General features: G+C 40.6%; 3 protein-coding genes across 4 annotated transcripts in view; all 3 read left to right on the forward strand.

The window, feature by feature from the left end:
- Positions 1-9,837, forward strand: part of prkacbb (protein kinase, cAMP-dependent, catalytic, beta b) — an 11,238-nt gene extending 1,401 nt beyond the window's left edge. Inside the window, exons 2-10 of the mRNA XM_010746557.3 lie at positions 3,330-3,391; positions 3,469-3,597; positions 3,857-3,955; positions 4,053-4,135; positions 4,221-4,347; positions 4,459-4,554; positions 5,265-5,387; positions 5,522-5,686; positions 8,314-9,837. Of these exons, the coding sequence (XP_010744859.1) occupies positions 3,330-3,391; positions 3,469-3,597; positions 3,857-3,955; positions 4,053-4,135; positions 4,221-4,347; positions 4,459-4,554; positions 5,265-5,387; positions 5,522-5,686; positions 8,314-8,439 (1,010 nt within the window). The 3' untranslated portion in view covers positions 8,440-9,837. The remainder of the gene's footprint in view (positions 1-3,329; positions 3,392-3,468; positions 3,598-3,856; positions 3,956-4,052; positions 4,136-4,220; positions 4,348-4,458; positions 4,555-5,264; positions 5,388-5,521; positions 5,687-8,313) is intronic.
- Positions 9,838-10,806: 969 nt separating this feature from the next.
- On the forward strand, positions 10,807-13,033 carry exosc4 (exosome component 4). Its single transcript, XM_010746555.3, has 3 exons — positions 10,807-11,068; positions 12,234-12,440; positions 12,532-13,033. Exons 1-3 carry the CDS (start codon positions 10,898-10,900, stop codon positions 12,889-12,891), a joined length of 738 nt encoding a protein of 245 aa, XP_010744857.1. The 5' UTR covers positions 10,807-10,897; the 3' UTR covers positions 12,892-13,033.
- Positions 13,034-14,133: 1,100 nt separating this feature from the next.
- On the forward strand, positions 14,134-18,657 carry gpaa1 (glycosylphosphatidylinositol anchor attachment 1). Of its 2 annotated transcripts, none has more exons than XM_010746554.3 (13): positions 14,134-14,231; positions 14,537-14,727; positions 14,855-15,034; positions 15,240-15,351; positions 15,452-15,599; positions 15,685-15,786; positions 15,908-16,104; positions 16,254-16,450; positions 16,575-16,728; positions 16,852-16,923; positions 17,026-17,222; positions 17,515-17,685; positions 17,786-18,657. In XM_010746554.3, exons 2-13 carry the CDS (start codon positions 14,654-14,656, stop codon positions 18,027-18,029), a joined length of 1,848 nt encoding a protein of 615 aa, XP_010744856.2. In that variant the 5' UTR covers positions 14,134-14,231; positions 14,537-14,653; the 3' UTR covers positions 18,030-18,657. The 2 variants fall into 2 exon arrangements, with proteins under 2 accessions (XP_010744856.2, XP_019117620.1); XM_019262075.2 differs by having other exon boundaries at positions 14,188-14,231; positions 14,578-14,727; positions 17,786-18,029.
- The last annotated feature ends 536 nt before the right edge of the window (positions 18,658-19,193 follow it).

Genomic DNA, 19,193 nt, shown 5'->3' on the forward strand with positions numbered 1-19,193 from the left:
AAGGCCTAGCTGGGTTAGCTCGTAGCAAGAAAAGACCCCGTGGATGTTGTGGTTTTTCTTGCCTGCAAAAAGGGGGTGGAGGGGGAAAGAGGGGAAGCACTGTCAGTGTTAACAGCACCCATTAAAAGCCTCATCCGAAAAGCAATGCTTATCGATGAATACCCCCCAGATATTGATGATTTCCACACGTTTTTTTTTAAAAAAGGGCTGTTTTTGCATGCCATCTGGGGCACAAGAAGGATCAAGCTTGATGACCAGCTAGCCTGCTAACTTTAGCTGTGAGGAGGAGGAGGAGGAGGAAGAGGAGGGGGATTAGCCCTCAGAAGGCCCCTGTCATTTCTTTGCCTCTTGACGGTGGTAGCTTGTTCAGGCCTGCACATACATAAAGCATGCATACATGCATACATACGCTGTGTGTTAGCCGTGGTGTGCAGTCGCTTCCCCCCTTATCTCGAATAGCTTTTTAAAAATCATCATCCTCAACTTGGATGCATAACATTCAAGATTCCTGCTGTATGTTTAGCTGCATCGCACTGAAACTTTGCACTTAAAAAATTTCAGCAATAAACCACAAACCCATGAGTGATTGTTTATATAAAGAAAAGAAAGAAAAAAAGGCAATAAATTGTACTTGAAGGCAGTGTGGGACTGTTTCTGTCTCTGGGCTTTGCTGCCACATTTTTATTCTCGGCTGCATAAACAAAGCTTTCCCTTCTGTACAGCACTGTGACCAAATATGGTGAAGAAATGACAAATGCCCTCTTTCCATTCATAAAACCGGGAGCTACTACTGTCTCTTCCAGGCATACGCACACGCACGCACGCTGCCACAAACACACTCGAATTTGCGTCCCTTGTGTTTTATTTAGAGCCCCTTTTCTAATCTTGCCGTGGTAAAGGTCCATCAAGGCTCACTTCTCACACTCAGCTCGTCATTGACTGGAGCAGCTTGTCATCAGACCTTCGTCAGAGGATAAGGGGTATTACAAGCTTTGAAAAGGTTTGACGTAACTAGGCCCAGGCCAGTGTTACTTTACGCTCATATACTTTGATGTGTGCAGCTTGTCATCATCGAGCATCCTGCGTGATAAATCATAAATGTTTCCCTACGCCTGGTTGTAAACATATTCGCTGCGGGTGTTTTATTTTTTTTATTTTTTACATTCGATGGTCTTCTTAAAATCAGCCGTCCCTGTCCGCTTTTTATAATCTTAAAAAAAACATGTGTGGAGCCATCTGTGTTTGGTTTCGCACTTTTGCACAGTTTGTTTAAAGTAGTGTCACTTTATGATGCAGTGAATACACCCCCCCTGAGATTTATTGACCTGTTGAGAGAAACCAGGCAGGCACGGTGAACAGTGCCAACCAGAGACACTCACACAGACAGAGATGATCAGATCAGCAATAGTTTCCTATACTGCCAAGAATTTCTTTTGAGTGTAACAATGATCCCTAGATCCTGTGGCATGGCTAACTCTTAAACCTGTTTAAGCTGACCCTGTGCCCTGAGCTGCAGATTTGCCCGGCGTGTAGGCGCTCTGACAAGACGACCTGGTTGCCTACAGTGCTGCATTATAAACTACAGTACCTGTGTTTACCGTATATAGCTGGAACAGTTGGAACAGCACCAACGCAGTCACACTCGCACAGGGAGATTAAACAGCTGCCATCATGGCACCTACTTTATTTCACCGTGCCCACGTATTGTGTTTCACTCTTTAGCGTAACAGGGCGCACCGACATAACTGAACCATGTTATGCTCGTCTGGATTTTTGGCGTTGCTGTCGGGAAGGGTTGGCCAAATTGTGCTGGCTTTCAAACCATTCGATTTGTCCCTGCAAGATGTCGTACTTTTCAAATTTATCAGTTTTAATGTAATTAAAATGTGCAATTTGAGGGGAGATATTTAAACATTTTGGATGTCATGTGGTAGCTACAGATGCAACAAATGATTCTGTTGGCAGAAAGTTAACATCAAGCAAAAATGCCTAATATTTGATGGTTCCAGCATCTATGAACATCATTACTAATATTTGTAGTCAGTTGGATGTCATCATCTTGGGTTGGGAAAATTCTGATGGTACATTTTTACTATATCCTTACGTTTTATGGACTAAACAAATAACCAATGTCAGGTTAATAAATAACAGGAATAACTGTTAGTTGCTTTCCTACATAAAGAAAATCCTCACAATGGAGAAGCCGAAACTTGGAAATGTTTACTTTTTTTTTTTCTTTTGCTTGAAAAATGATTCTCCACTAGTTGCTTCAGCTCTATTTTTCTCCAAGTGCTAAAAAGTCATCATTAGGAGAGAAGTTTTCATTTTTAAAGTGGCACAAAAGTCCAAATCTTTGGAGCATACAGCAGGTTTTGAAGGTTCACTTCTCTAGTACGGAGTGTTATCTTATCATTCTGACCTAATATGCACGACTGAATTACTCCGGTTTGGTTCACCTGTTGTTCGAACACCACAGCAGACTCTCAGTCTCTGTTTAAATTCCTCAGGTGAACGTCAACTCAGTTCTCATTCCTGCCGCTTCTGTCCACACTACACATGCTTCATGTTTGTTGATGTGTTTATACTTGTTGTTATGTACATGATTTCTCTCTGTCTTCTCTTCCGTATCATCACCATCCATGTGGGTGATTGTTCCTGCAAAACCTTGGTGATCAATAGAGACTTTTGGTATGCTTATTCCTCCAAAAGACAACCAGAATGGCAGAACGGCATTGGTCTCATAGTGACGACTTGCTAGATGTGCTTGCTTTTTTTTTTCCCTTCTTGTGTGCTTTGATAATAAGTCCGTCTTTTTGTTATCCACATTCTCTCAATCTGGATTTCCCATACATTGGTTTGTTTTTGCTTACCATTTTTATGCTGTTTATAGTAGCCTTTCCCCAAATTGTACGAAGTGATGCACAAGATGCTCAGCGAAACCTCCCATGTAATTCTAAGTGTTGTGATCCCCCTCTCGTTTGAATGATGGTACCAAATAACAAAAACAAAACTACTGAGTGTCTTGGCATGCATCACTACTCCGTCTGTCTTGGATGTTGTTGTCTTGTGTGTTGTGTTCTTTTGTACTTTAAAACAAAGTGTGTGATATTTTTAGTATCCCATTTAATTTCCATCCAGATGAGAGTTGCCCATATTTTTCTCCACTGTTTAATTTCCTTCCTATCCTTTCCCCTTTGAGTGCAATAGCGTTTAGTCTTTTTGCCAGTTAAATCTTAAAAACCCAAATGTGTTTTTATACCAATAATCCAGTTCACGTCACCAGGCGAGAACGGTGCGCTAACTGTGTCTGTCTTCACCTTTTCTTTTAGTGAAAGAGTTTCTAGCCAAAGCCAAAGAAGATTTCTTACGGAAATGGGAATGCCCACCACAGGTGAGAATGATGAAAACTCAATATTTTTTGGACCAGCTGTGTCTACAGAATAGGCTAACACCTTGGTATTTTCACAGAGCACAACGTGCCTAGATGACTTTGAAAGATTAAAGACCCTGGGTACTGGCTCATTTGGAAGAGTCATGCTGGTGAAACACAAAGGAACAGAGCAATACTTTGCCATGAAAATACTGGACAAGCAGAAGGTCAGTGGACGCATGTATCAAGCCTTTGGGGAACATTTTTAAATAAATAACATAGCTGACATGTGCAGCAACGCGTAATACAAATTCAGTCTTATCTTCCTAAAAAGGAGGGGGAAAAAAGACATGAAAACTTTGTCGTTACTAGGGGACAGAAGTTGAATAAATAACTGAAAGCTGCCTTTCCTGTGTCTGTTATCTCTGTTGCTAGAGGAAGTAAGATTTACGCGACAAGGTCATCTTATCTCTTTTTATCTGTCAGGTGGTGAAACTCAAGCAAATAGAACACACGTTAAATGAAAAAAGGATATTACAGGCAGTGAGCTTCCCCTTTCTCGTCAAACTTGAGTATGCGTTTAAGGTACAGTGTTTTACTTATTTATTTAAATTTAGTATCTGAACCTTTTTTATTTGGTTTTCAACATGGTATATCTGTGTTTTTGTTTTATTTTTCTTAGGACAACTCCAATTTGTACATGGTGATGGAGTACGTTCCAGGAGGAGAGATGTTTTCACACCTAAGACGAATTGGAAGGTTCAGGTGGGTATTATACTGTCACCCACTAATATCTAAGGTGTGTTATAACACACTGCTTTAAACACACTTCTTTCCTCCTGCTCTGCAGTGAACCACATGCACGGTTTTATGCCGCCCAGATAGTGCTGACATTTGAGTACCTCCATTCACTAGATCTCATATACAGAGATCTGAAACCCGAGAACCTTCTCATTGACCACCACGGCTACATTCAGGTGAGCTGCAACACAAACAAATAAATAGGTAATGCTGCGCTGACTTATGTTACGACTTAAGTCCACACTTGACCTATATTTGGTGTACCTATGTATACTCTTAACTTCTAGGTGACAGACTTTGGATTTGCCAAGCGGGTAAAAGGCAGGACCTGGACGTTGTGCGGGACCCCGGAGTACCTGGCGCCAGAAATCATTCTCAGCAAAGTATGGAGTTCCTGTGTTTTGAACAGATACTGTGGATGCAGGAATGTCACAATGTTCACGTTCCTTTCTCTGTACGCGGATTGTTGTTTCTTTAGTAGATAACTGAAACGGAAACACTGACTGACCATATTTGGCGATGTTGAGGTTTTGCAACCCAGCTACAAACGAGTTTTAAAGCAGCTCCCATGTCAAGTGTCATTCGAGACTTTCTTCTACGCCTGCTGAACAATCATACAAGACGACCTTTGTTTTGCACTGTCAGTTGCTTCAGTAGATCATAAATGTAATGCAGCAAAAAAGACACATTAGACACTTTTTTTTCTCACTTTTTATCAACTCTATCGAGTTTCCTGCACACTAACAGCTCTCTCTACTGGCAAGTAAAACCAACAGCTGGATAATGATAATAATACATAAAGGAAATCAACTGACGAAGTATTCTAAAATTTACAAAGCCATAAATTAGAAAAGAGCAATGCATCATCAATAAGACGAAAAAGAAAAGACAAAAGCAAAGTCTGTTGTTTGTCTTTAAAGAATAGCTCCCTTGATCAGTCTTAGCATTTGTTCATTGTCAGTCCAGTTACACATCAGAGGAAGTCTTAATTGTAATTATGGCGGTCAAAGTCAAGCATGCCTTTTAAATTCTGTGAGTAGCAGAGGTTTTGTTGTTGCGTCCTCTCAGTGCTATCTGTCTTGAATCTTTTCAGGGCTATAACAAAGCTGTGGACTGGTGGGCTCTCGGTGTCCTCATCTATGAAATGGCAGCTGGCTACCCTCCATTCTTTGCAGATCAACCAATTCAGATCTATGAGAAGATCGTGTCTGGGAAGGTAAGCTGGTGTTTGTTTTAACATATATGATACATGATGGAAATAAAGTCCTTTTTATCTGCATCATCTGCACTCATATTTCACTGGCAAAGAAAGAGTCTAAAAACTGTTATCTATCTCTCCTTCTTTCCTAGGTGCGATTCCCCTCCCACTTCAGCTCAGACTTAAAGGATCTGTTGAGAAACCTACTGCAGGTGGATCTGACAAAACGTTATGGCAACCTGAAGAACGGAGTCAACGACATCAAGGGCCACAAATGGTTTGCCACAACAGACTGGATCGCAATCTACGAGAGAAAGGTAAGACACCCAGTGCACATTTTGTAGTGACAAACAACACTGTTAGCCCTATAAAAACCAAGTTAATTAGATATTGATTTGCTGATATTGATTTTTCTTTTTTGTAGTTGTAAAGTTCCCAGTTATGATGTCCCAACACTACTATATGATTTTGTTTCTAGGAAGTTATGAGAGAACTGTTTTAAGGTCCTATGTGATGGTCATTATTTTGTTTTTGTTTGTTTTTTGCTTGAATGTTAACAGTGATTTCACAACAGGCCAGTCAAGAGTTTTTTTCCACTTGGAAATCACTCAGCTCCACTGCTGGCTCTGAGCTATCGGTGCCGCATGCCATTTTGCAGGATGACAACGATAATGGAGTTCTTTGATTAATCAAAGTAGATATTTAGCTCAGGCTTGAATCTCATTGATCTGTTGCTTTTGTTTAACCTTATTACGGTTATACAATCATACTGTGTTGTTGTTGTTGTTGTTGTTGTTGTTTTTTTAAACTTTAGACTTTTTCCCTTTCTCTTTCATGACCCTACCTGTCATAGTTTGTTATAGGATGTAATTCATTTTGTTTCAGCACCGTTTTATGTTCTTTACCTTACTTTAGACGGGTTATTGGTTGCAAAATAACTACTTCCCCATGACAACGTGTAGTATGATTCTATGGAAACAAAAACATAAGCAGAGCTATAAAAGATAGATTTGAAGCAGAAAGCAGTCGAGTGAAACCAGTGAGTTTCCTCCTTGAATGCTGCCATATAACAAGACTGTAGTTTTACTGCAATAGGCAATTTTACACCAGTTTTCGCCCTCATTTTGTTTGTATGTCTGATTATTTTCATTATTGCTTTAATTGTAAAGTCTATATGTGAGATGGTGATGAAAAATGTGACCATCCAATACTTTAAAACCCAGAAAATTCATGAACTTGAGACTTTACTTTTCCTTTATTAAGACAAATAAGAAGCTTTAACATCTATATTGATTAAGTGATCAGATTAATTTGATAATATTTAGTGAAAATAATTTAGAATCACCGTCTATCTACATTAGATTACATTTTCAAGGTTGAGGATGGCACGCTTCATGTTGGCTTTATAAACAATTCATTGTGCAAGTGGCTCGGCCTGCACACAAACACACATCTCTGTATGTTTTTGAATCCCAGCTGAAGCCTTACCTTTCTGTATCTTTCCACCTTCATTGTCTTTTTCTCTGACAGCCAAACACACTGCATGTTTAGTAAATACACAACTGAGAGAAGTGGACTGACAACTCTGAAGAAACAGCACACCAAAGAATTGCGTTTGTGTCATGTCAAGCTACAGCCTCAGAGAAAACATGGAAACTGTAATTCATACAGAAATGACACTGACATTTATTGACAATAGACAATAGAGTTTAACTGGAGGAAGAACGGCTCAGCAGCTTGAATACTCTGTAGATGGTGTGTTGTAGCATTTCAGCGAGGCACATGGATTTTTTCTGTGTGGTCTATACAGATCTGCAAAAGCTCCATTGTTTAGCCGCTGTTTAATTTGGAACCGGTTAGCCCCAGAGCTAGCTGTAGCTGTCTGTCAACATCTAAAATGATGGAAATGACAGAATATTTGTATAGCGTTCATTTTTATTTAGGCTGTCTTCTGCTAAGCCTGCCTACGTGCCACTTATGTATAACAGGATATTTACCCTCGGTAACGGAGGTGTGAGAGAAGCATTGACACTTGTATGTACAGTGTCAGATACATGGCATTCATGCAATTTAAGTCCACGTTGCTAGAAAGATGTTTCAGCATATTGCTGGTGTTTCCAATAAAACAATTTGGTATGGGTTCCCAATTTCCAATCACAACAAATTAACAAGGAAAAGGTATAAGTGAAATAAAAAACATGTTAAGAGGAATTATCTGAAACCTAACAGTGTGGTTGGAACAGCTGGTAATATTCTATCTGTGATGGTTAATCTCAGATTTAAAATCCACAGCCAACACAGGTTCTCCTTTTTAAGTCAAGGTTTACAGTCATAGCTTTTACAGTGTTATCAAACCGTGTCTAAAGGGACAAGTGTTTTATAGCTGTTTTTTAAAATTGCAACAAGGTGAGATGAAAAGCTTACAGTCAGAGAGGAAAGACACGATAATTGTTAAAATGTGAAGTGCACACTTTCATTCAGTTTCTCCCCAAAGATATTCACTGTGTTGCACCTGTTTGTAGACACGTTGTGTGAATGAAAAGAAAAGCTTGCATACTGTGTGACTTTGCAAATGGCAGCATGAAGTGGACCTCACTGTTAGTTTTTATAACGACAAGACCCTGAAATCTGTGAAGGCAGGGGGTTTCACACACTGACCATCTGACAAGCACCCCCTTTTTAAATGATACAGACCCCCTTAAGCTGTCAGAATCCAGTGCGATTCAGCAACTTTCGTTCTTGCCAGACACTTTCTAGACACTCTTTCAACAGTGTAAGGTACATTGCTGGAAGATGTCTGAAGATTCTTGAAAATTCTCTGTAAAGACTCCCTCAGAGAAAGGATTGCCTTTCCTTTTTCTGTCATGGGGGTTCTTGTGATTGGCAGAACAGACATAAATATAAATCCTGCCTGTTAAAATATGCATCGCTCATGTTCTTGCAGGTGGAAGCCCCGTTCATACCAAAGTGCAGAGGCCCAGGGGACACCAGCAACTTCGACGACTACGAGGAGGAGGAAATCCGCGTTTCTTTAACGGAAAAGTGCGCAAAGGAGTTTGCAGAGTTTTAGGATGCGAGAACATGGATATATCAGGGAAATAAGGGGATCTTTGCACTCTTCTAAAGACTTGGGATGGAGCAGAGACCATCGTTTTTCAGATCTACTACATAGTCCCTTCATTCCATCGGGCTGGATGAGGTCGCCATGATCCTTTGGGTGCCGATAACCTCTCACTGTCACATACACCTGCGTATTAAAGCAGACACACCACTTTTTTCTTTTTTCTTTTTTTTGTACCTACCCACTGTTTGTTTTTTTTTTTTTTTACTTTGAAGCAGTTAGTCTTGGATGTTGTTATCCCCTTTTAAAATGTGATATTTTTTCAATTTCCTGAGGAAAAACTGAGACAATGGCCAATAATAATCCACACATTGTAACTGACTCGTCTATGGCAGTTCGACACACAGTTCTGTTTGTCGTATACTACTTCCCTCTAGTCGTCAGCGGTGTTGTTTACCGGTCTGTTACAGGTTCACATCACATTGGCTATTTGTAAAATTCTGGCCAGCTAGGTAGCATTTGTCCTATGTGCATATCTGTCAGTTTTGTAAGGCATTTGAACACATGGAGTGTTGAAAGCATGACCAAATAGAAAACACTGGGTGACACAAGAAGAACGGTCTTTTCCTTTCTTTGCTTTTTGCCTAGAGAGCCGAGTCCTCAGACCCCCACAGAAGCATCCATTCACTGTCTTCTTGGTATTCTGACCCAAGCACAGCAAGCCATCGCAGAAAATGACAAACCTTGTTACATTAAGAGGCAAATCAAGTCGTTTGTTTGATCCTTTTGGATCTGTTAGTTACATGTAAAATTTGTCATTTGGTATCTTATTATTTTTTGTCGCTGTGTCTAACATTATAGTCATATTGTCCCTAGATTTCGGGTCTGCTTATAAAGGCCCTTTCTTATGAGTCTGTGGAACAATGTGACTTAAGTAAATGGAAAAAAGAGTGAGGTGAAATCCTTTTTATAGGATTTTTATTGAGTGTAATGTAAAGTCGAGAAGGTCGGTGTGGATAGTGTTGCGGCTTTGTGCCTCAACCTTTTTAGTGAAACCTTTAAAAAAAAAAGAATTTGTAATGTATTAAATCAAAGATGTTTTAAAATCTTAAGAAACGGGAAAGCAAAACTTATTTACCATATTCTCCCTGTTACCACCCAAAAACTGTTTTCTTTGTTTCATTCTTATCAAAGAATGTAGATTTGCAACTTATAGGTATGCATATTTGAAAGCTTGTTTTCAAGGTACAGTTTTCCTCACAATACACTGGCTAAAATAAAGACTGCTCCTTTGTATCACATGTAACCCTGTTATTGTTAAACTCATTACATCATACATATATACATTATTTCATATATGTTTTTATTTATACACATTAGAGATGCTAATAAATTTTATTTTTAAAAGTGTTGATGTTGTGTAACTCTCCATGCACTGCTCAGCAAAGTAGTCCACGAGTACTTGGGGAAAGGTAATAAAGATGCAGCGTTCGATTTATTAGTTGTGGGGTAGAGGATCCTAATTTATGGTCAGGAAAACAAGCATTTACTTTGAGTAATACCGCTAACCTTTCACTTTCATCATTAATAATTTGGTTGCAAAACATGAAAATGGAATAATTCTGACAAAGTTAAAACAGTTATCATTACTGTATGGGTATTTTTTTAAAGCGGCCAGTATAAGATATAAGATTTAGGGGTATTTATTGTCAGAATATGTCAGAAATTGATTAAAATAATCATAAGTATGTTTTCATCAGTGTATAATCATCTGAAAATAACAATTGTGTTTTTGTTACCTTTAGAATTAGTCCTTTTTATCTACAGATGTTTCTACAGTATCCCAGGACAAACTAAGCACTAGATAGCTTTTCACATTTTTGTGAGAGATTTACAGCCACCATAGTTTCTTGTACATGCTTGGAAGGGTGACTGATATTCAGTTAGTTTCTGCAAATTAACCGCTAGTTGCCATTAAATTCGACACACTAGTCCTTTAAATATTTTACATCCTTTTAAGAAAACTAGTGTACATCAGGTACCAAAATGTTAATACAATATTTTAGTAATGTTTTGTTGCCAATTTCTATGAGGATCCCCTTTCCTTTATTTATTGCAGAACAGAGACATAAATGCACACATATACAGGTAAAATCAACTACTTTATAAAAATAAATAAAAGTGTTAAATGTGTAAGTGACAGTAATAGTTAGATAGATAAATACAAATAATTGATTTAAAATATGATACATTAACAGAGATAAGAAGAAATAACATTTAAAAACGGAGTTAAGAATTTATTTCAACTAAAAAAGAAAGCTGCATTAGTACTTCAAATTTGGTATTTTGGGTCTTCTTACTCGCCGTAGTCCTTGCAGACGAGTGGGCGTATGGGTAATGTAGTACAGCGGCCGGCACGTGGGGCGTTGCGTTTGTTGCTGCTGTTCACGCGGAGTTTTGCGGAAACATGGCGGGCTTGGAGCTGCTGTCTGACCAGGGTTACCGCTTAGATGGAAGAAAAGCCACCGAGCTGCGGAAGGTCCAGGCCCGCATGGGTGTGTTCGCTCAGGCCGACGGCTCCGCGTATCTAGAGCAGGGAAACACGAAGGCTCTGGCGGTGGTTTACGGTCCACATGAAGTAAGTGACATGGATGGAGGCTTGTTGGGGTTAGCCTACAGTAAGAACGTACCACTGGTTATAAGTGTAAATATTATTTAAAGTAAAAGTCCAATATGTGTTTTAAACATGAACAACATTTCCCATAATGCTGCAGCAGAGAGAAACTTTAAGATTAAAGGTTTAATCGGGATGAAAACATCATCCAGCATGAGTCACAAACACTGGAGTAAATACAATACTTCATTCGTTAAATTACTGATATGCATAATTAGTAGTTACTCTAATATCTATCATAATTCATCATATCACAAACTAATGTCTATATAATGTGACTGTTTGTTTGTCTAACCACAATCAGTCACTTTTACTGGACAGATATTTGTATATATATACTAGAATTAGTGTATTTAGTGTGGGATCACACTAAATCTTATGAGATCTTATGCATGCACACATACAGTATATACAGAATTACAGCTAAAAACAAAGACAACAGGCTCAACAGGTAGACGTAAACATCATAAACATTAAACTACTATGTACAACATTGCAATATTAATAATAAAATGTTTGTGGACCACTATATTAGCTACATCTACCCATGCTCTGCCACATATTTTAACTTTGCAAAGCTTATAAAGGACAGTTTCTGTTAAAACATACTGAGGGATATTATTGGTATACATGAGAGAGCCATCGTATTAGAAACACACCTCAATATGATGCAAAAATTTAACACTACAACCTCAACAGTAAACATTATAGTGAAATTAATATTTCTCTGACAGTGTCAGCACAAATTGAAACCTTGTAAGCTTCATAAAAGTAGAGTTTATGTCATATTGGATCACAAATGTATCTAATGAAGTGGCTGGTTTGTTATTAAGGTTGTTGTCATTGTTGGGCTGCGTTATGCAAGTACATAAGTGTTCCTCTAATATTGTTCCCCTCATGTTTGTCAGTCCAGTTCAACAACGCAGCACACTACAACCTCAGTAATAAACATATAGTTAATATCTTTCTGGCAGCATCACTCAAAACTGAACATTATCTTTACAAATGTAGAATTTATAGCTGATCTGTTGTATTGGATTGCCTTAATTTAGCATTTTTCTCACTAACTAACATGCTGTTTTTATTATTCTGTGGAAGTCTTCAGAGATGATGTGTTTGTCACTCCTAGATGCGAGGTTCACGCAGCCGGGCTCGTCATGATCGAGCTGTCATCAACTGTCAGTACAGCATGGCCACGTTCAGCACAGCAGAGAGGAAGAGGAGACCACACGGGGACCGCAAGTCCACCGAGATGAGCCTCCACCTGAAGCAGACGTTTGAAGCCGCTGTGATGACCCAACTCTACCCACGCTCTCAAATAGACATCTATGTTAAGGTCAATATGGAGAGGGGAATTTAATGTGTTGGGTGTTGGAATCACCATCTTAGGGGAAATTACTAATATGAGGGTTTTTCTTTTCAAACAGATCCTGCAGTCAGATGGAGGGAACTACAGCGTATGTGTGAACGCTGCCACTCTGGCCGTGATTGACGCCGGCATCCCCATGCGGGACTACGTGTGTGCCTGCACGGTCGGGTTTGTGGACGAGACGCCGCTCGCTGACCTTTGCTATGCAGAGGAAAGTGGAGGAGTGAGCTCTCTGGCCTTAGCGCTGCTGCCCCGCGGCGGACAGATCGCTCTGCTGCAGATGGACGCCAGGCTACATCAGGACCACTTAGAGGCTCTGATCGAAGCTGCCATGACAGCTTGTAAAGGTGTGAGCAAGGTACTGGATCAGGTGGTGCGACAACATCTCCAAGAAGCGTCTGTGAACTCTGCAGAGTGAAGCAGGGAGGAGGGGGGGGGGCATCTATACTGTGGAGTGGACTGTGGACTTTGGAGTGAATTTTTATTTTTATGTATTCATGGAAATTACACTTTTGTACAGGATATAAGTAGTCAAGCTCACAATAAACATGTTAACCCTGTATCATTTGTGTGTTCTTTTATTTATTCAAGTATTTAAAGGTACACTCCTTAATTTTGATGCAATCCAAAGGGCAAAACAAAACACTACAACAAAAGATGTTTTAGATTCTGTTGAATGTTTGTGTACATCAGCATTGTTAGCAATAAATCCAAACCTCGTAACTGAAGTTGAGGCCGATGTGGAAGTGCCAAAAACTGCAGTTCCTCAAACGTCCACTGGAAGCTGGCTACAACACAAGTCAATCTCCCCATATTAAAATGTCCAACTTCACACCGGAGATAAACCTTGTTTACAGACTGGTACAAAAAACAGTTTTGGTCTTTATAGCTAAATTTCCAGTTCATGACAAGTGCACTGAGTCCCAGTTTCTATTTAACTCACCCGTTCAAATGAAGTCTTAAAGTTATGCATAATTAACAGCATGGCCGCTTTAAGTGACAGGTAGGTGCTGTTACAGAGCACCTAGGTGTCAGGTCCACCGATGATCTACGTCTTTGTCCATTTTTAAATTAGGCAGAAGAAGTAGGACTACCAACATGGCGGCTGCTGGATTGTAAGCTTCAAAAAGGCTCTTCACGAACCTGTGGATGATGTGAGATATGCTGTTCTTCAAATAAATCATATAACGTGACTTTTGGAAACAAAATGCTTACTCGATACCTGTAAGTGTATTTCTCAAATTGCATATGTGAAATACATACTTTAAATAAAACATATAGTAAAAGGTTTGAGGCAATTTATATATCCGAGGAAGGTCCATATTATAACTGAAATAAAATAATAAAATAAAAATTAATTATTTTAATTTATTTTATTTTATTTTATTTTATTTATGTTTATGTGATTATGTTTATTTTAATTTAATTTTACTTTATTTTATTTATATAATTTTAGTTATGTTTATTTGAATTAATCAATGAACGTATTGACAGAAAATGATCAATGAAATGTAATCTGTCCTGAACTGAACACTGCAGCCTCGACTTTGTTTATTTTATTTTATTTTATTTTATATATTTTTATGTCATTGTGTTTATTTTATTTTATTTTATTTTATTTTATTTTATTTTATTTTATTTTATTCCCTTATTGCTTGACCGGAAGTGGGTCCGCCGCATTAATGTCTTCGCAGGGAACAAGGAAACAGCTGCTGCAGCGCTGCAGGTGGATGAGTCCTGACTGTTCGCTGTACACAGGTACGTTAAGATGTCTTCACGTGTGACACATCAAAAGATTGACCTGATAATTGTTCATATGAATCTCGCTGTCAGCGGACAAATGTTTTTCTTTAAACCTTTTTTTGCGAAACCAAGCTAGCCAGCTAGCCTGAAGCTAACCTGTCAATAAAAGCTGACGCCGGGACAGGAAGTGATTTCTGAGCTCGAGCTGAATGAAAGCACATAAAAAGCACGTGGATATGTCAGATATCGATGGAGCTCGTGATATTTAGTTTTCAGGTTGGGTGCCTCGGTAATAATTCATTCATAAATGTGTACTTCAGGTGTATACTTCACAGGTAACGTGAAGCTGTGCTGCCTTCAGGGTCCTGTGTCTCCGAGCTTTATCACGTTACAACAACAACAACAACAACAACAACAACAACAACAACAACAACAACATGGGTCTGCTGTCTGACCCGAACAGGAGACGGGCTTTGATCAGCCTGCTCACCCGCCTCAACGCTCCAATCTGGTGAGTTTTCAAGATGAATGTGCTAAATGTCAAATTCTTTTTTTTTAAACTACAATACCCAACATGCACCTGTGTTTAAGAGTCATATGATTTCTTTCATGATTTTTATTCATTCATCTCATCCCAGTGTGGTCTGCTACATGGCGGGCGTGGCCTGGTTCATGGGGTTAGCGTTCGAGCCCTTCACTCTGCGGACGTACATGTCAGAGAACGCCATGGGGTCCACGATGGTGGAGGAGCGCTTTCCATCGGGGGAGAGGGCGCTGGCCACGGGCAGGGAGTTTTCAGCCCATAAGAAGAGAGCAGGGTGAGCCACACAAAGCTACCGAGTCTGATTTATAATGCTGATTTGATGACGATGACTGGTTTTTAAGAGCATGGATGGTCTGCACTGATCTGTAACAAATCGCCAATACTGCGTTTTTACTGGCTACTGAGTCCAGTTTTACACTAAGTCCTGTAATATTTGCTTTTATTCCACCAATCTAACATGACCGGTTGTCTCTCTTCAGTGGGATGCCGGTGGATTGGCTGGTGAAAACCATGCAGGCTCGAGGGTTAGAGGTGTTTACCCAGAGGTTCTCTCGTACGCTGCCTTTCCCTGATGAAAACAAAGAGAGATATGTAAGTTTGAAAGTATGAAAGACACATATCTGCCCCGCATTTCTACTCTCAACGCTTTCTTATAGTGTTATTGTCCAAACATAATCATCTCTCCTCTCAGATGGTGAAAGGCACAAATGTATACGGGATCCTTCGGGCTCCCAGAGCTCCACGGACTGAAGCCCTGGTGCTGAGTGCCCCCTGCACCCCAGGAGACAACAACAACCAGGCAGTGGGGCTGCTACTTGGCTTGGCACAGTACTTCAGGAGTGAGTACAGATTCTGTCCTCTCCACTATCTGAATGACACTGAAGTGGGATTTCTTGTTTTAATGACTTTCGTGTTCATCAATAGATCAGATTTTCTGGGCCAAGGACATCATATTCCTCGTGAATGAGCATGATCTGATTGGTATGCAGGCCTGGCTGGAGGGCTACCATCACACAAACACTACAGGTAATCGTGAGCAGGATGTCTCCCCATATGTTGGTAGTCAACACCATTCACACACAACTCATATAAAAAGCAACAAGACTGCATTCTTCAGTTGACTTTTCTTCTGTGATGATGCATCCAGGAATGGACTGGTCTCCACTTCAAGGCCGTGGTGGTTCAATCCAGGCAGCTCTGTCCCTGGAGCTCAGCAGTGATGTGATCACCAGTATGGACCTGGTACTGGAAGGCCTCAATGGCCAGCTCCCAAACCTGGATTTAGCGAACCTCTTCTATGCCTTCTGTCAGAAGATCGGAGTCCTCTGCACCATCCAGGGCAAGGTGAAGGCTGATCATGTGATATGTAGTAGAAACGTAACACATTTTCTCTCATTTAATTGTAATTAATTGTTTAATTGTTGGATAACTGAGGTGTTCTTGGTATAGGATCGTTTCTAATCTTTGCATTTTGTCTGTGGATGTTTGTACAGCTGCAGAGGAATGACTGGGACAGTGTGTCAGGCTACAGCCATTCAGTCCAGACCATGATGCTGATGGTAATGAAGCAGGCCAGTGGGCGGCCTTGGGGCGATCATGGCCTTTTCCTGCGATACCACATTGAGGCCGCCACCGTCAGGGGCATCAACAGTTTTCGTCAGTACAAGACTGACACCACCACGATCGGCAGGTTAGAGCAGACGTATACTGACTTCTGCTCTTTTGTGTTTAATGATTTAATGTACTGTAGATTTAACCTTTATAATGTGACACTTAATTACTTAATTTTTTTTGGCTTCATGAATATCCTCTAGGCTCCTGGAAGGAATGTATCGTAAGCTGAATAATCTCCTAGAGCGCCTGCACCAGTCCTACTTCTTCTACCTCATGCCCTCCCTCTCTCACTTTGTCTCCATTGGTTACTACATGCCAGCCTTCGGCCTCCTCGCCGTCATCCTGCTGCTTCGTGTATCCTTTCACGATTATTTTCCTTCTAGTCCTACCCCGAGGCTACCCACGTTATTGATTGCGTGTTAATTTTCACTATTGAAACCTACTCGCTTGCCAAATTTGCCCTTGACTATGAAACAGGCCTTAGACCTGTGGGTTCAACTCGCCACTCCTCCACAGAGAACCGAAGATGGAGTCCCTGACACTGAGCAGGTTAGACGCGCCACACATCACGACAAACGGGACAGAAATGAAACAATTTACTGATCTTGAGTTTGTTAAATCGCCACTTTGATCCAATCTGCTTCCTCTCAGATGTCCAGTCCAGGAGTGCTGTCAGTGTTGACTCCTCTGGTGATCAGCCATCTGACAGGAGTAGCTCTGTACACCCTGCCAATCCAGTTTCAGGAGATGGCTGTCGAACACTTCCCGGTATCTGAGACCGAGGCTGTGGTCCTGACAGCCATTGCAGTTTACACAGCCGGCCTGGCTTTGCCTCATAACACACACAGGTTCGTTTTTTTGACGTGTATTTTCTTTTATACCTTTTTCTTGATCAGTGTCTGAGCACAGAATGTCACGTACAAACCTAGTTTCTTTACCACAAGTTCAGATCAACTTTGGGGTCAAAAAGAGTTTTGAGCTTGTGTGGTTGTCCATCCACCCTTATCACCCATAGTTCTGCTGTCAAGTAGCTGAAAAATATCCATACCGTGCACAGCAGTGAGTCAAGTTGAGACGGCGGGAAACTTGTTCAACTTGTGACGCAGGAGAGTGAGCTGTTTGTTATGCTGTTTGTTGAAGGCTGCTGTCAGGCGAGGGGACGGAGCAGGGCTGGAAGGTGTTGAAGCTGGTGGCTGTGCTGTACCTGGCTGTGCTCCTGGGTTGCACCGCCCTCATCAATTTCTCCCTGGGCTTCATCCTGGCTCTCACTCTGGTGCCCGTGGCTGCTTTCGTCACACCCCACGTGCCAAAGTAATATACTTTCACAGATTCTTTGGCCATTGTAGCTCTGTGGTGCCATCTGTTAGTCAAATTGAAGTAAAACCTCAATCTCCTCTTCTTCTCCCCTCAGGGTTCTTTCCGCCTTCATCCTGGTCATCCTCAGCCCAGCCTGCACACTCCTCTTTTCTGTCTTTTTCTTCCAAGAGCTGCAGGAAGTGCCTACCAGCTTCCAGGAGGGTTGGTTGCTCTACCTGTCAGTCATCTCACAGGGCATCCTGGACCACTTCCTGTACGGCTCTCTGGTTTACCCTCTCATAGCTCTGCTGGTTTACCCATGCTGGCTGCTTTTCTGGAACATTCTCTTCTGGAAGTAAACGCCAGTCATACAGGACTACTGAAGGCTTTCATGGAGAGAAAACCCCTCTGAGGTGGTCTCAGGTTTGTCTTCACTCTGGGAAACGTGAATGACATGAATAAAATCCACTGGAGAGTTTGGAAAAAAAGATGATTGTCTATAGTTGACCTGGAAAGAATGCAGCAACTGTTTTTTGGGACTTTTTGTTGGTTGAAAGTGATTTAATTCTCTAAACATTTGAGGTTTTCATGATGAAATAAAGCAGAACGGACTGTTTTGTACTGTACGTCATACTCACATGATTAAGTGGAAGAGGGGTTGATCTTTTCAAATATAAATGACATGCTTGAGTTGCTTCCTGTTCAAGATTTTGGTTTAAGGATTTTCTTTGTTGTACATGAAGAAAATGACTGCACTGCTGTTTTGTTTCTTTAAGATCTTGTTTTACTGGGTAGGATGGTGATGCATGAAACATCTGTTGGAGAAACAACCTGTTTGGCTCATAGTCTGCCTCATTTTAATATGTGTATACATCTGCTGTTGAACAAGCCATCACTACATCCAATATTTTTATACTTGTTTTGATAACTTTATTTGAAACGTGTTTATTTCGTATTTATAAATGCCAAATTAAAAGACTAAAAGAGTTTGGTTGCTGTTTAATTCAAGGCCCGTACAGTAGGCATTGTACAACATAGTTATGTGAACACATCACACATTTATCATTTTCATGGATCGTAAAAGTTGGTCGGGGAAAGACAAAATAAGGCACATAAGCGACAATTAACCTGCATTTACAGATCTTAGATTTGAGCCGGCTATGAAATGTTTTATTGTGAAGAGTACGAGCATCAACACCACAACGAAAGAGTCCAGACAGATGTGTGCGCGATGAACCGCCACATTTCTACAGTAGCCAAACACTGGCTCTAGATCAGGTGATTGACGTGTTTCACATGCACCTTAGTTTCTCCACTCGATGCCACTAAATCCTACTCAATGCTCCTTTAAATTAGAGACATGGCAGCACAGAGGTGCAGTGGTCAGCACTGTCGCCTCCCAGCAAGAAGGTTCCTGGTTCGGTTGTGACCTTTATATGTGGAGTTTGCATGTTTTTCCCCAAGTCTTTGTGGGTTCTCTCCGGCTTCCTCCCACAGTCCAAAGACATGCACTTGACAGCTTA

Source organism: Larimichthys crocea, chromosome II, assembly GCF_000972845.2.
Source record: "Larimichthys crocea isolate SSNF chromosome II, L_crocea_2.0, whole genome shotgun sequence".
NCBI lineage: Eukaryota > Metazoa > Chordata > Actinopteri > Sciaenidae > Larimichthys > Larimichthys crocea.

What these genes read in the sequence shown, in the direction of transcription:
- exosc4 (XM_010746555.3), top strand. Translation starts at nt 10,898, where the DNA reads ATGGCGGGCTTGGAGCTGCTGTCTGACCAGGGTTACCGCTTAGATGGA. An exon ending in TGGTTTACGGTCCACATGAA is followed by an intron (nt 11,069 to 12,233) that starts GTAAGTGACATG and finishes TGTCACTCCTAG; the next exon opens with ATGCGAGGTTCACGCAGCCG. An exon ending in AAATAGACATCTATGTTAAG is followed by an intron (nt 12,441 to 12,531) that starts GTCAATATGGAG and finishes CTTTTCAAACAG; the next exon opens with ATCCTGCAGTCAGATGGAGG.
- gpaa1 (XM_010746554.3), top strand. Translation starts at nt 14,654, where the DNA reads ATGGGTCTGCTGTCTGACCCGAACAGGAGACGGGCTTTGATCAGCCTG. An exon ending in GAGTCCCTGACACTGAGCAG is followed by an intron (nt 16,924 to 17,025) that starts GTTAGACGCGCC and finishes GCTTCCTCTCAG; the next exon opens with ATGTCCAGTCCAGGAGTGCT. An exon ending in GTCACACCCCACGTGCCAAA is followed by an intron (nt 17,686 to 17,785) that starts GTAATATACTTT and finishes TTCTCCCCTCAG; the next exon opens with GGTTCTTTCCGCCTTCATCC.